Source organism: Dermacentor variabilis, chromosome 2, assembly GCF_050947875.1.
Source record: "Dermacentor variabilis isolate Ectoservices chromosome 2, ASM5094787v1, whole genome shotgun sequence".
NCBI lineage: Eukaryota > Metazoa > Arthropoda > Arachnida > Ixodida > Ixodidae > Dermacentor > Dermacentor variabilis.
In genome coordinates, this window is record NC_134569.1 from 165,058,245 (window position 1) to 165,074,697 (window position 16,453).

At 45.6% G+C, this 16,453-nt stretch overlaps 1 protein-coding gene across 2 annotated transcripts in view; it reads right to left on the bottom strand.

Annotated features, from left to right (window-relative positions):
- Window positions 1–9,414, bottom strand: part of LOC142572921 (uncharacterized) — a 54,757-nt gene extending 45,343 nt beyond the window's left edge. For both annotated transcript variants that reach the window (XM_075682377.1, XM_075682376.1), the window contains exon 1: window positions 9,153–9,414. Coding sequence is in view for 1 of the 2 variants with exons in the window: in XM_075682376.1 (XP_075538491.1) it covers window positions 9,153–9,210 (58 nt within the window). In the remaining variant the exon portion in view is untranslated. The remainder of the gene's footprint in view (window positions 1–9,152) is intronic.
- Between the last annotated feature and the right edge of the window lie 7,039 nt (window positions 9,415–16,453).

Consider the following 16,453-nt stretch of genomic DNA (forward strand, 5'->3'; position numbering starts at 1 on the left):
TCGCCAATTATTCACTTCGCAACAAAGGCACGCCGCAAGGATTCGTTCTGTCCCCTTTTCTGTTTAACGTGGCCTTGCTCGGACTACCGCCTGCATTAGCTAGCATCCACCAAAGCCATCTTGGGGCTAGACCTAACTAACGCCTTCGATAACGTAACGCATGAGGCCATACTGAACCAACTGGCACAACTCCAGGTTGGACATCGAACATACAGCTACGTGAAAAATTTCCTTACAGGTCGCGCGGTCACCATTACCGTCGGAGTGTTGTAGTCGCCAATTATTCACTTCGCAACAAAGGCACGCCGCAAGGATTCGTTCTGTCCCCTTTTCTGTTTAACGTGGCCTTGCTCGGACTACCGCCTGCATTAGCTAGCATCCACAGCCTCAAGCTTAGCCTATACGCAGGCGATATCACCCTGTGGGTCACCGGGGGCAGCGACGGAGATATCACAGGCTGCAGCAAGCCATCGACGAGATGGTTGCATACGTAGAACGGCGCGGCCTGGAGTGCTCCCCACAGAAATCGGAGCTCCTTCTGTACAAGCCTAATTGGGGAGGTCGACACTCAGGTCGACCTCATTCCCGCCGAGATATTACTCCACGTGCATCAGTAACGCATACCTACTGTACCTAGCGTCCGTATCCTTGGCTTGCGCATCCAACAAAACTGCAGAAACCCGGAGATACTCAAGCAAGTAGATACTCATCTACACCAAACCACTCGCCTCATTGCACGCATCGCAAGTCGACATCACGGCATGAAAAAAAAAACAACCTTATACGCCTGGTAACTACCTACGCCCTGAGCAAGGTCACCTATGTCGCCCCGTACCTTAGCCTCAATGCAACTGACAAGCTCAAACTCAATACCATGGTCAAGAGGGCCTCTAAACAAACCCTACATCTTCCCATCTCCAGCTCTAACGAGAAACTAAACTCCCTCGGCATTCACAACACCATAGACGAGCTTATTGAAGCGCAGTGTGCTAGCCAATACGAACGACTCGCCAATTACACCACAGGCAGGTACATTCTAGGCACCCTAGGCATAACCTACACCAGCCAATTTGGACCAAAAGTACCCATCCCTCTAAACATTCCCGTTCAGCTAGTTATCCCGCCCATACCTCGCAATATGCACCCTGAACACAACCCCGAGCGACGTGCCGAAAGATCTAAACAACTACAAAAGCGCTACGACCAAGTTGCTGGCGTAGCCTACGTGGACACAGCGGATTACCCCAACCAAAACGCCATGGTTGTCGTCGCAGTCGAGGGCTTGCAGTACCGCCTTGCCGCGGCCGCGTCAGTACTCACCACACAACCCGAAGGAGAAGAAGAAACGGCCATGGGGCTTTGGCCTACGCGGCTACCAATGCACACTGCATCATCAGCGATTGAAAAACGGCCATTCGCAACTACACAAGGGGACTGATAGCGCGCCAAGCGCAAAAGATACTCTCTGGCACTCCTCCCTCAAGGCGACGCCGCGTCCAGATCATCTGGGCCCTTGGTCACCCGGGTCTGGCGGGAAATGAAGCCGCCCATGATGCTGCCCGAACTGTCGCACACCGGGCGCATCATGCTTCTCCTGAGTCTTCCGATCCTGGCCAGCCCTCTGTTCTGTATCGCGGTCACGTGCGGGACTGAATGGGCAGGTTCAGAGAAACCCTCCTCCACTATCGCAGAGAGCGGCAGTTACGCTACTCCCCAGCACACAAAACACTGAATAAATCTCAATCCACCCCTTGGCGACTACTTCAGACGCGAACTTTCCCGAACCCTCTGCTATAAAACCGCATTTATCCCGATGCGTAGTCCTCACTCTGCAAACCATGCCAGGCCCGCGCTGACCTCGATCACATTATCTGGCAATGCCCCAAAGCCTCACCCACTAACACCTACCGCACTAACACTACACGCATCATAACTACGACCGAGCAGTGGGAGACTTTGCTGCTCAGCTTGGATCCAGAGAAGCAGCTCTGGGCCGTCCGGATGGCCGAAGACGCCGCCAGAAAGCAAGGACTGGCCGCCGTCTGAGCAAGGGGTGGATTGGGGCTAGTCTGCCGACCCGCGCCACCCCTGGACCCCATTAAGGACACAATAAAGTTCTATCTTTCTCTCTAGAGGGCTGGAGCGACCATAACGGCATCCATGTCAAGAGAATAAAGTTGAGGCGGGATGTCAAAAAAAAAAGAAAGAGCTCAAAAAAGCGCATTATTTTAACCTAAGGCTTAAGAGGAAGCTTTAGCTCGGGTGCTCCTATCTAAATAGATGTAAAAGAATTCGTTTTTCTCAGCAACCACTGCACCAAATTTGACAAGGTGTGTTGCATCTAAAAGAAAAAATTGAAATCTAGTGACTGTTGGCTTCGGATATTTTATTTAGGTCATCAATTTTTATTAAAAATTAGCAAAATAAAAAGAATGCAGAAAACGACACTATCAAGTTCACAACTCTGTAACTCAGCAACAAAAAATGAAATACAAATTATGTGAATTGCATCAAATACCACATGTAAAGCAGACAAAATTGATGTTACATATGAAATACAAAAAGTTCAGGAATATGTAAATACAGCTTTTGCAGAACCCTCGTAAACAACGTAACAAATTCACGTAAAATGTAAAATGACATAAGGATTTGTCCGCTTTCAATGATCTAATGAATGCCGTTTACAGAACCGCGATGTCTCTTCTTTATGCAGATATGAGTGTCTAAAGTTCGTGCTTCTATTTTTTCAGACTTTCGAATTTTTGAAAGTTCTTGTTACAAAATGCAGGACCTAAATCGAAATTACGCTTCCAACAGTCACTAGAAGTTAATATTTTCTCTGAAATGGAATAACTTTCATTAAAATCAGTTGAGAGGTTATCTCAGAAAAACGTTTTTGCGTTTTCATGTATTTGAATAGGCCGCGTCGGAGTTGGGCCTGAGCTAAAGCTTCCTCTTAAGTGCGTGTCCTGAAAGTATCGAAGCAGGCTATATGAAATTCCGTGTCAGGCCATACGTGCCAAACGCCCCGAGATGCTTGAAATGTCAAAGGTTGATGACCGACGCTGGAATTCTACGGCAGACATCCGTTATCCTTGCGTTGAGCTCATACGACGTCGTCGTCTCGATCATGTAAACACGATATTTCACATAATCTCAAAGAAAGAAATCGGCTAGGTCAGGTGACCTAGCCGGCCAATTTACAGGCCAGTGCCTACCAATCTATTGTGCGCGAAAAGTTGCATCCAGACAGTTTCGTGCTCGGCTGCTGCTGTGTGCAGGCAACCCACCCTGCCGACACCACACAAGTACAAGACTTGACAGCGGGACTTCGCTGAGAAACTCATCCACCACTTCTTCAAGTATTTAGTCAGCATAACGCTATCCAGTGAGTCTGTGATCGAAGAAGATGGGACCGATTATAGCACCGGCGTAATTTCCGCACCCCATATTGAATGACCACTGGTACTGTGCCGAGTGCGATATAGCCAGTGTGGATTGGAGTCACTCCAATGTGTGCATTGCGGAAGTTTACCTGTCCGTTTGGGCAAAAATTGGCTTCATCTGTGCACATGATGTTGCTGAAGAAGTCAGCTGACTCGTCGGCTTTTGTGAGGAATCAATTCAAGAAAGCAAGACGATTCTGCAGGTCCGTGTGTTCGAAGATTCTTGCTGGTTAAGGTGGTACGTGTAAAAAGCCGGGTGATTTAGAATCCTCCGAACTGATGACATGGAAATTGGTACCTGGGTGGCCGCGTTCCGCACGCTAGCATGAGGATTTGAGGACATAAATGCTAGAACATCCGGGCGTTGGCTAGGACTGAAAGATGGAATCCTGCGCCACTGTTTCTGGAAGCTGCCAGTGTGTCTCAGGTTTTCATAATTTCTCATCATAGTTGATGCATATGGTCTACAGCCATACTAACATGACTGATATATATTTCCGGCCTTCCTCTTGTTGCCATTTGCAGCTTTCAAGGCAAGGATCATGTTTTCCTTCTGCTCAGTAGAAAAGACATGGCGACTGGGACGGAACAAAACGCACATTTATGCCTTTGCGCTGACGTTGTCAATTCGCTTTTGTGGCGATAGGTTTGGTGCCAAAAAATATAGAAAAAGAAAACGTCCGTGCACCTTATCTACGCTAAGAAACCAGCTTGTTTCCAACTAACACCAAACGCGACGTTTTCCTTCGGCCGGGGCTCGCACGATCAGGGTCGATCACAATGTTTTTCTTTATTTTATTTATTTGCTTCTGAATAACTTGGAGAGAGCCTGTTCGATGGTGTTGATTTATGTGCGGGTGACAGCGCAGTCACGCGGTATTTTTCACATTTCGCGGGGTTTATTTATAAGTCGGAAAAACTTAGTACGCAATTAGTACGTCGTTGCGAAACACCGCAGTTGGATGTCCCTTGGCTGTGCCTGCAAATACCTCATTGACACATTGATAATTAGGGGAGTACGTCTCGAGTTAGATAATTCATTAAAATTATACCTAAATAACCCTCAGTAATCAAAAACATTACTGGTGGCTACTGCACTCTTCTGGACACAGTAAGCACTAGGTTTTCTTTGAGTAACTCAATTTCTCTCTTTTTTTTTGAAATCCTGGTGCATCATATTAAATGGGGACACCCTGTATATATTTACGACCTCCGCATGCAAGTGCTAGTTATTTGGCTACCCTCTTGCAAAAATATAATGTGATTTGTCCTGTGTATATATTTAAATATATTGTGTATGTGCATAGTGTTTACAGTGTAAATTTAAAACAATGTTGAAGTGAGAAAATACAGACATGGCCCCCGCCGCTGGTGCTTCTAATGCGCTTATCCTTCTGCTGTCAGGATTTGTAGAAATAAGGCGAAAGTATGCATTAGAAGCCCTCCACGTCCACGCTAACAATTATGCAATAAGGTATCAGCCCCAATAAAATTTTAGGCGATAAGGTAGAGGCAAGGCAAAAGAAACCTCAAATGATGTGGATGACAAAACTCTGGTTAGGACATTAAAGGAGTGTGTGTGGGGGTGGGTGGGGGCGTAGCCTTCGGCATCGCCGGGAATGGGCGCTCTGCCCTCCCCCTCTCCCCCCTCCGGAAAGCACCGCAGGGGGCTCTTGCCCCGGAGCGCCCGCCCCCCTCCCGTAGTCAGCGCCTACATATATTGTATGTATGTATGTATGTATGTATGTATGTATGTATGTATGTATGTATGTATGTATGTATGTATGTATGTATGTATGTATGTATGTATGTATGTATGTATGTATGTATGTATGTATGTATGTATGTATGTGTATGTATGTATGTATGTATGTATGTACAGTGAAATTTGCTGGGCTATTTGGGAATAATGCAAAGAATATTGTCGCAAATAGGGAATTTTCGTGCTTAGGAATGGTAATTCTGCTGCAAGGTACGGAACATCACTGCCTTAATGCGTTGCTCACTTCCGAGCGGACACACAGGTTATCGATATACTGCTCGTAGACACCCTGGTATGGAAAACCGGCTTGACTCGGGGAGAAATACTTCGCATTAAAAGAATATCGGGTTGGCAAGGCGTGGGCACAACGCATGGAGCAAGTAGAAGTACACTAACTCTAAGGCTAGCAGACGTGCGGGGCGTGTTCCAAGGTCGATTCAAATAGGCCACGAAGCTTCGGACAAAAAGCAATTCAGAACAAAATTGCCACCGACATCAGCAAGAGTGGTTATGGGAGCAGCAATTCAAGCGCGACTATGTTTGGAGGGAACAAACATTGAAAAGAAAATAAAAGCGTTTTTTTTAATTAAAGCGAGTCACAGTTAGATTGATTCAACAAAAATGATATTCCTAATCAATTTTATATGTGTGTCACGAGTGAAGAAAAGACAACTCTATTTTATTTTATGAATATTAATAAATGCCTTTCTCAGGGCCCATCGTCAGGCCGCTATCGCTTGCAAAGGAATGCAGCTCTTGGGGTAGGCAGAAAGGCGCGCTCGGAAAGTACACCTGCTAGTACACCTGTTACACCTGTTAGAACAATTTTGACTATCTAGAATCCTATAACACACGCACAAAATACCGTGCATTAGCTACCTTGCATTCCCGCATCGGGAAGACGAATCTGTGAACTCCTGCACAGAAAAGAAAATAGCCATTGCACCATCGTGGCAGGTACGTCTTAGGTTGTGTGTCAATTACACTTCACGAATAATTGCACTCTACCGGTACTAACTTAAGAAGCAGAAATACGGCGAGCTCAAACACATGGCGAACTCAAACACGTATGTCAAGCACGAACATGGCGAGCTCAAACACGTATGTCACTGATTTGTTGCAGGATGAAAATTGTTCGATGCGCGCAAGCAGTTTGAAGGCGCCGTAGTGTCACATGGTGTGTGCGCTCAGTACAAATGGCTCCCACCATGCAATACTCGCTATCCTTACACAGAGCGCAATAAGACAAACACTGACTGAGATGTAAGTTCAGAAGAACATAAGTGAGCGTGCCAAATGCCCATGCCATTCCATACATTACAACCGTAGAGTGGCCCGGTAAAAATTCACCGATTTTTCCGATACTCCCTAATGCGAAATTTGAGGGGAGCTCTATGCGTGTTTTGATATATTGGCTGGCGTGGACAATCTGTCTCGTGCAGCTCGTATTGTGTCTCCTGCTCGTATTGTGTACTTCCTCTCGTCCTTCGTCCGGGTTGTGCTGCCCACCCATAGAAACATGTTCATGCAGCACGTTGCTAACTGAACGAAGTGTCGCGTTACTGCCTCGCTAATTAGTGCGTGGGTGACGCGTGGCCGCGATTCCCAGCAGCCTCCGCAGACAGACCTCCGCCCATGCAGTGCTTGGTTTCCGTACAGACAACGCACGCTACGCTGGCACCTTCTCGTAGCCATCGGGGCGGCAGAGCCTGTCTTGAGCTGTGCTACGCTTTTCTTCTCACGGTTTCGCCTTACCCTCCTCCCTCCACTTTTCTCCTCGCGCTCTCTTCGCTACCGCCGTCTCTGAACTCCTGCTGCGCTCCGCGTTCGCTTTCATCCTTCGGTGCGTTCGGTTACGAGGTACGACTCCGACGCTCGCCGCAGGAACGGGCTCCTAAGAGCTGCGTTATAAAAGCTCGAGAGCCTTAGGTATTGAATGCGAAAATAATCCAGCACGTAGATAGATTAAAACAAAACGAAAAGAACATGTCAAGTGAAACAATGTCTTATTGCGCCACATCCTGCGTGAAACTACGAGACAGTCTTTTAAACCTTGTCAAGTTCATGCCACTCAAAGACGTTTACTCAAGGAAAGTCTGTGATAAGTGAGGTATTGTTTTACGCAAACGTCTGGACGGCTCGATCTGCTATCGATGTTCATAAAAAAGTGCACAGAGTAACTTGCGTCACAAGCTCTATTGCATGCGAGTGAGTAAAAATCTCAGAAACGAAGAGTTCCTGAAGGCAGATCCACAAGCCCGTACGATATTCCGTGCTATTCAGGCACTGATGCTTATTTAAATATCGTCATACTATTGCTACTTTATATATAATACACAAACTTTTAGTTCACTTAATGCCTCGTTATCTTTGTTATTCTCAATTTTTCATTTTTATGGCCCTGTTTAGAATTCGGCCTTCATAACGCAAAAGAAAGGTGTAGCGGATACCATAACGAATGTCCGCAGATTTTCAAGTTATTTTTGTTTCTATATTTTTTGCACCAGTAAACGTGTCAGGTATGTGATCACATGCGGCAAAAAACAAAAGTATCAGCATTTAGCCAATGTACTTCCACGGAACCTTTGTTCTGGGCGAATGTCTGACACTCAGTGAGAAATTATTAGTGCAAATTAAATAGCCCTGACGTCATATAACATGTAGAAATGTTATGATACATTCGATTCACCGTGAATACGTGGTCATTACCGTACTCCGCGTTATATTTAAAGCAAATGAGCCACACAACGACCCTTCACTTTGGCTAGTGTCATCTTTTCTACCACAAAGGCAAATGAGCAACTATTTCCAGTTTCTGTTATTGTATACTGAAGTAAAAGACCTTCAGATCTACTAAGGCTCTTAGACACCCTGAAATTAATTGCGCCGCTAAATGAACAAGAACCAATGGCCTTTTTACCTTGGCGCCCTGATGACACTTGTGTTGAGAGAGAACGGGCACGCGACAAAACCCACCAGCTTTTCTTTTTCGTTCTGGCAAGGCAGAGCGGACCCCACCGACCACTGCTTCTTTCGTAATTACATTTTGCTAAGTTATACGCGCATATAAACTGTACGTGCCCATTATATTACAGCTTTCTGTTCCCTTACATTTATTAACGAACATTTCCTACCGTAGCAGTAGTGGGTCGTGCTGCAAGAGCTCTCAAGGGCATGCGTGAAGCAACTCGCAAGACGCGCGTGTAGTGCGGCTTCGCGGCGCCCGATTCACATAAGGCATGTTAGCGTAGCGGTGCCACGCGCTTAGGCACTCGGTGTCAAGTACTTGATTAGCCACCATATCACTCTTCACCTCCTTTTGAAATTTTTTTTTTCATTGCCTAGTTGAAAACTATCAAAACGGCAAAAGCTGTTGCAATGACGTTGAAGGAAAGTAGAATTTCCACGACCTGAATATACAGTACTCGAAATTTAAGGACCTAAATATTCCTGGCATCTGTTTCCCACAGGTCTGTGAGTGGGTACCATCTAATAACAATTACTGAAGCCTCGCCTACAGAGAAAGATTAGAGAGGTAAAAATAAACAACCTGTAAACAACGTCTCACAGTTAACAAGGTCAGAGTTTCAGAAATTTGTGCGCGCAGGAACTAAAGAGGTTAAGCGAGTGGTCAAAATGGAGCCAAGGGCTAATGTATGGAGAGTCCGCAACGAATAGAATTTATATATCCGTGGCGTCTTTCTTATCTAAATTCACTTAATTTCGCCATATAGACCCGGAGGCATTGCATAAAATTTGGAGCTCATGAAACTGTGCATTATTACGCGTATTGTTGAAAGTTAATCCTTGAGATCGTTCATTGATGAAAGTTCAATGGCGCTATAAAAGAATGTTTTGCAATACTGATTCGTAGTCAAGAAGGCCAGTGCAAGTAATAACATGCGAGTATGCGATTTCGAAATACTCTGAGTTAACATACGCACCACTGATCGCTTTGGTGTGGCAGGCGACAAGAGCGAAAAGTAAAATCGCCCTCTTCATGGCTGTTTTCTTGAGTGCAGGCTTCCCTCTCTTTCGCGTCTACGGCTGATTGTCGAAGCATCGGAGCCTATTGTAGCAGGCCATTTCTACATCGACTTTCCTTTAGCCACGGTAAGCAGCAAGAAAAAAAAAAACGACAGAAAACTGCATTGGCGTCTCACGTTTTGATACGGTCAACTCAGATTGTTAACCGTCTTACCTTTATTCCAACTTAAAAGCGACAAGCTTTTTTAAAGGTTGGAAACAGAAGCAAGCCTATAGTCAGGAAGCGACGTCACAAGCATATGGTAAATGAATGGACTTATAAGTTTGCTTTTGTGCATTCAGCCGTTTTCTCAAGTGTTTTGTGTCACCCTTTCAAGTATTATGCGTAGTCGAAAAAAAAAATTAAAGCCGGACTTTTAGCTCTCTCTTTGAACAATGGAATACGATGTGAAGCATTGAATCTTTTGACAGATTGCACTGTTGCTAGAGGGAAAGAAAAAGAAATGTGCGATGCTGACGTATTTTCCGCGTAGCAACCAGGTATTTCCGTGGCTGAATAGATCAGAATTCAACGCGTCAGTCCTTTAGGACATATATATTTGTTTGCAGATGCACCACGCATGATGTAGCAGTCGTATCATGCTATGCGTTCCATATTGAGCAACAGCTTTCCTAGCAAGCCCCTTCCACTCATAGAAAAAAAAGAAGGACGTTGGCGTGGAACATATAACACGAATAGAAACGAGAATAGTCTTTATATTGCAGGTAGTACCATAACGCCGAAGCTACTAAGAATGTGTTCTTTTATATTGCATCAGCTTGCACCGAGGAATGCTTGACTCAAATGTCGCTTTAGGTTACTCCGTCGAACGAAGAAGCATATATGCATGGCTTCGTGAAGTGGATAAGGTGTCGTCCGATCCTACAAAGAATATCCCTTCCGTTTGAACATGCATTGCTCTATTTTTCTATGGCGGATAAGCGGGCTTCCTTTAAAACGCAGGTACCGACTCAACGGCTTACAAAAGACTCCACCAGTCATGAAGGTAAGGGCTGCCCTCAGCGTCTTCAGAATGCCTTCTTCGGCTACTGCTAGCCTATTTACCGCGGGTGCTTCAGGCAATGCATTGTATATGATCACGGCGATGCTCACCTAAGAAATATCTACTGTATGCGGAAGACCGATTGCTCTGCGTCTGTGGATAGCAGAGCTTTGTGGTGCAGAAAGCTTCGAGGAAGGAACACGCTCACTTGGTCTCTAAGGCACTTTGGATAATTTGCTTTCATGTTAATGGATTTTATGGCCAATGAAACAATTACCAGTGCAAGCAAAATTTACATGCGACTAAGCTATGGCGTGGCATGGCTAACTCCGCAGACTCAAACGACTCTCGCGTAAACATTGTGCAAGATCACGGGCCATTGGCAACAAATCCGTCATTGTGTTTGCTGTACAATGTGCGGCCACAGCAGGACCTGCAATTTATCGGTTCAGTTTTTCCAATGACCGCAGAGTGAGTGCGGAGCTCCACACGGTCTGTGCTTTTCAATCTTTGCAATAGTTCGAAAATGGGTAATCTCCACACGTTTCTTGATCTGAGTTTTGAACTGATCCTGTGTGTCTTCTTGTCTCCCGTCTTATTGGCGCTAAAATACTTAGATGAAAATGCCACACCGAGTCTACATTGCTATTCTGGTCTCCACACGTTCCACCCGAAATCGATTAGTGGCACAGAATAGGCGCCATTTAAGAGGAAGCCACGCTCGTCGATGCAGGTAATATATGAACAAGGCGTCACGTCCCCAAAATAAACGACCAGAATGCTGCACCTAGCACGTGTGGGTAGAGCACGACTGGTGCCCCACGTGTATCTGTTTACAACTGACAGACGTCCAAATAGTGTAGGCAAGCCATACACATTAAGGTGCCCACGCTGGAGCTCGCCTACATATTTTATTTTGCGAGGGGGACAGTGTTGATTATTACGAACGGATAATATTGCCGTCGGTGCAGCGTTGTCAGTTGCGGGAGAATAAAATACGTGTTCAGTTTCTCCGAAAATAACGCCAAATTACGCGAGTTTCATGGTAGTGGATACGTAAGCTTTCCTGCCACTGAATGAGCAATACTTTCACGGTTTGCGAGCTGCCAGGCAGTACTTCGCTTCTCGAACGGGGCGTCAATAACGACAAGTGTCTCCACCGTAGCTTCGCTTAGGTAACAATCAAACTTCAGCGATTTTTCCGCAGTAAAAATACTAATGGATGAGTCATTGGTGAGCCATGCTATTCTGAACTCATTTACTGCGGTAGTAGCATGATGTCACAATGGACACCGCCATGTTTTCAATACTTTTTGCAGGATGTATGCAACGTTGTCTTCGTCTACTATAGTAGTGTCTACAACAGCCTCCGAAATACATGCACAGATGCTTCCACCCTCGGAATCTGCGTCATACGCAAAACCCTGCAGCCATTGCCAATCAGTATCACGCCAAGATTCACGACAGCGCTGATATGATTGAGTTGCGCTGATATTTCAGTAGTTAATGCTCCGGCGTGCATTTACTGGAGCGCTCTCATGCTCGTCTTAATCGCATATATGTTATTTAGTACTCATCAACAGTTCTATTTGAGATGAAGCGTTATTATAAAAAAAAATAGAAATCGGCAGCATGCTACGCTCCTGTAACACCTGAAGGCGAAAGCCTGCTGCACACGTGGTAATGGATTAAGTTATCCGATCGAAGAAGTCACTTTTTGCAAGGCATAACCAGCTGCAGTGTGAACTAAACGTATTGCGCTGTAGGCCGCTTTGTTCAAGCACACATGCGAGCCCCTAATGTATTATCTAAAGGTTATCTTGTTCTTTACTTCGTTCTTTCTTTCTTACCGTCTTTCTCTTTCCTTATTTAACTTTTTCTTTCTTTCATTCTCTCTTTCTTGCTTTCTTTCCTTCCTTCTTCCGTTCTTTTTGTTTTTCATTTCTCTTTGATATTCAACCATTGCATTATTGATTGCTTACGGGGGCATGAGCCAATCTAGATAACAATGTTATTTTTTTCGGATATGATCCATTACTGACGATGATATTTTTTGAACCACTTCACTAGATGCCGCTTTTTTCGGGCATGGGCCATTGTAACGGGCCACTTATGGCTTTCGCCTTAAGAAACAACCAATTTCTGTGATGTGAAATTTTCTTCTCCGATGGTTGTATGGCTATTGCCCGCCTGCGAGCATCACTGTCCAGCGGGCTATATTCTGCAGTCTTGCGTCATTTACCAGCACTTCTCTCGCTGAACACTAGTAGAAACATGAGCTGATCATTAAGGGACGTCAGTACACGAGTCGAAGTACCGCCTTTTCTCAATGTAATTGCAGCTCTCATTCTGGCCACTTCGAAGCACAAGAGCGGTGCTATGGATGAATTAGTCGATTGTCAGACACCGACCGAAATCACCAAAAAATGTGGATTTATTAACGTGAATGGCGGTGATTAACGCAGGGTACACAACAACGCGACAGTCACGGTCTACACTCAAAATCACAAGCAAGACCGATCGGGAACGCACAGCCGCTGCGCAAGGCCAGCCAGGTAGCGGCCCACCGAGCAGGAGAATTGCAGGGGCAAAGGCTCTAGGTCTAACTCGCAGCGGGCTTGTGAAGTCTCTGTCACGGTGAAGAAGCGCACAGCGGTTCAGATTGCTCCGAGGGCGACAGAGGGCTTTGTGGGCGGTCACAGGAAGGCTACTGGGATGCCTCCCGACGACATGTGCTTGTGACTCGACTCTATTAGGGACAAGCAGGTACGCTCGAAAGCGTAGCTCCGATTGCGCTAGTCACTTGCGCTAAGTTCGCACCGGTACGGCGGTTGCCAGAAATCCAGCTTGACAAATGTGCCAGCTGTGGATGACGCACGGTAAAGTTCCTCGATCACAACGCTTTTGACGAACAAGCGAAGTTTAAATTATCTGCATGACATTATTTCGTGTGACGGCCGGCAAAACTTATTTTCGAGAACATAATCACGATCTCCTTTAATGGACTCCTAATGAATACTTACCATGCCATCGTTATCGGAACAAAGCTGCTGTTACGCGTGGAGCTGGCTTTGAGATCACTGAACTTCTGCTGTGGTCGTGCGTTGACCTATACGGAAGACGCGGCGCTTGGCCCCCGGGGTAGATGACTCACACTCATGAGACAAACATGTGCGGAAGTTCAAGTCACTGTAACCTGTCAGAAAAATCTACTAGGTTTGTTATTGCTTGGGCTGCATGTTACACAGGACGCAGTTCAAGCCGCGGTCACGCACCCTTAGAGGTAAGTTAATGATGACTCCATCTAATCCGCCACGTTCACGTAAACGCTCCACGGACGAAAGCAAAAATTAGGCGTGTTAATAAATGACTTACTATTCTCACACGTCTGCCATGCAGTACCTGATCGACACAGACGTAGAGGCTGCAATTTGTACAGCATTCCTTGTGGCGTATCAGAACATGGTGTTGTTTATTAAGTGTGACAATATCGGAACTTTGGATAGTGATGAGCTCGCTATCCTGATATCGTAGCTAACACTTATATATATGAACGACTACACGAGCAAGCGGTGCAAGCAGAAAAACAAGAACAGAACACACTCAAAAGTTTTTGCAGTCGCACCGAGTAAAACTGCCTATACGCGCACCTCATAAATATAGAAAGGTCTTGATAAAAACTGCAAACATATGCATCCGTACCACAGAATCAGTGTACGACCTGTGACATACAAAATTACTTTGCTGATGATTTAATGATTCAGTTAAAATCGGAGCGTGCAAGAAGTCCGTGGTGCAATATAAGCACATGAACGCACGCAAAATGTGAAATAGCACGCGAGAGACTTGTCATGGCGTTGTTGGGAGGCATAATTTATGCCACCTAATCGCACTATTCAAAAGGAACTAATGAGATCAATGTCCACAAGAAAATGACGCAAAGGCTTTACAGCTTCTCTTTGTCGTGAAAACAGCAACGGGAACCAAGAAATTTTCTTACAGGAAAGGCACATCTATCTAAGGCGTCCAAAAGATGAGGAAGCGTCTCTGCATGTTCGTCAAATTGTGGGCAAGTGACTGGAATGTTTTCTACAGAGGCTTTCGGGGTGACGTGGTGTAAACAGTCTGAAGAGAGTCTTTTCCACATGCGACATTAAAAAAAAAGTGGCATTAGGTCTTTTACTTAAAAATCAGCTGCATAACGAGCTCAATGAGGAATGTTTGTCGTAGCGCACATCCAAGGCTTTTACTTGAGAGGGTTCAAAGCATATCTACAACGGGGTAGCTACACTTCAAGAGAAGCCTAGACGTTTAGAACATGCTGTTTCATGGACACTGTATTGTGCCATTATTGTGAAAGTAGTATGCTTCCCCTGCGGAAAATAACACATGTGTCTCATCCTGACAAAAGAAATATGAATATTTGATTTCTGAACTAAGCTAGGTTAGATCAGAGGGTGGGAGATTCGTTGAATTTATTGGCGTCGCTGCAGAATTCGCTCCTAAGGGGGGCGTGCAGGGTTGTCACTTACATCGCCGAAGCATAAAGTTAAATTTACCAAAGACAAGCTTACTCATGTAGATGCCGTAAGGCGTCATGAAATTCTTGTCTTGCTTTAGCGCAACTCAGTTTGAATATGAAGGAACAGGGACAGGTGACAGCATGAGCGCTGAGTTGCGCTAAAGCAAGACAAGAATGGGATGCACCAACTTGCCCATTAAGCAACACTTGTCAACGTCATGAAATATTTACGAAACCGAACTAACACGTCCCAGCATTGATAAACGAGTGGCAGGAGCATGTATGGTGGCGCACGTACGCTGCCTGAAGCAACGTCAATACAAGACAATGGCAAGTGCATGTCGTCTGCAGTGACGCGGCTAAAAAAAATATGTCTATTTTCCTGCAGCGAAGCGGAGGTATCATTTCTCACTGCACTGAGTGTTTCGCCGTCTTTTTGTCGTCGCGGTGACCGAGGGTGCCACCATCACATTGCACTGAAGTCGCCAGCTGCCTTTGTATGACTACAGGGAGCCAGCTGTGACCATAATATAGTGAGCTAGCTAGCTCACTATAGTATTACCACAAGCTAGGCCTTTATCCCTCTACATGGAGACCCGATCTCGAGAATGCGCCGCTAAGATAGCAGCCAAAATTTGCTGACGAGGTGAAATAAAGGTAGCGAAGTTGTACCGCACGTTCCTTCAAGAAGGTAAGTGGGTTAGAAATGGCTACTCAATAGGCCTGAAACGGGCAGACCTAGGCGAACCAGGAGCGACCATATCGACACTTGTGTATCTTTTTCGGGTGACCGCTTTTGAGCGGATAACAAATGTTAACCGTTGTAGCTCAGCGTAGAATGCGCCTGCATGTATCGGAAGTTTCTCGAATGTTATCGATGGTTCTATCCGTCATCTGTTGTCACCCAAGCGTGAGTAATCTGATTGTATGAGGGACGCGAATTGTTTCGTATCTTACACGCGGGCTTACTCCGGAACCATCCATGACTAATGTACAAAAGCCGACGTGCTTGACCCGCTGATCAGAATTCGCGGTCGCCCACCTTGTTCGCCGCTATCATCATCATCAGCCTGGTTACGCCCACTGCAGGGCAAAGGCCTCCCCCATACTTCTCCAACTATCCCGATCATGTACTATTTGTGGCCATGTTGTCCCTGCAAACTTCTTAATGTCATCCGCCCACCTAACTTTCTGCCGCCTCATTCTCATTCCTCATTACGTGTCCTCCCCACGCCCATTTCTTTTTCTTGATTTCAACTAAGATATCATTAACTCGCGTTTGTTCCCTCACCCAATCTGCCCTTTTCTTATCCCTTAACGTTACACCTATCATTCTTCTTTCCATAGCTGGTTGTGTCGTCCTCAATTTAAGTAGAACCCTTTTCGTAAGCCTCCAGGTTTCTGCCCCGTACGTGAGTACTGGTAAGACACAGGTTGTTACAAACCTTTCTCTTGAGGGATAATGGCATGTTCATGATCTGAGAATGCCTGCCAAACGCACCCCAGCTCATTCTTATTCTTCTGATTATTTCAGTCTCATGATCCGGATCCGCAGTCACTACCTGTCCTAAGTAGATGTATTCCCTTATCACTTCCAGGGCCTCACTACCTGTCGTGAACTGCTGTTCTCTTCCGAGACTGTTAAACGTTAGTTTTCTGCAGATTAATTTTTAGACCCACCCGTCGGCTTTGC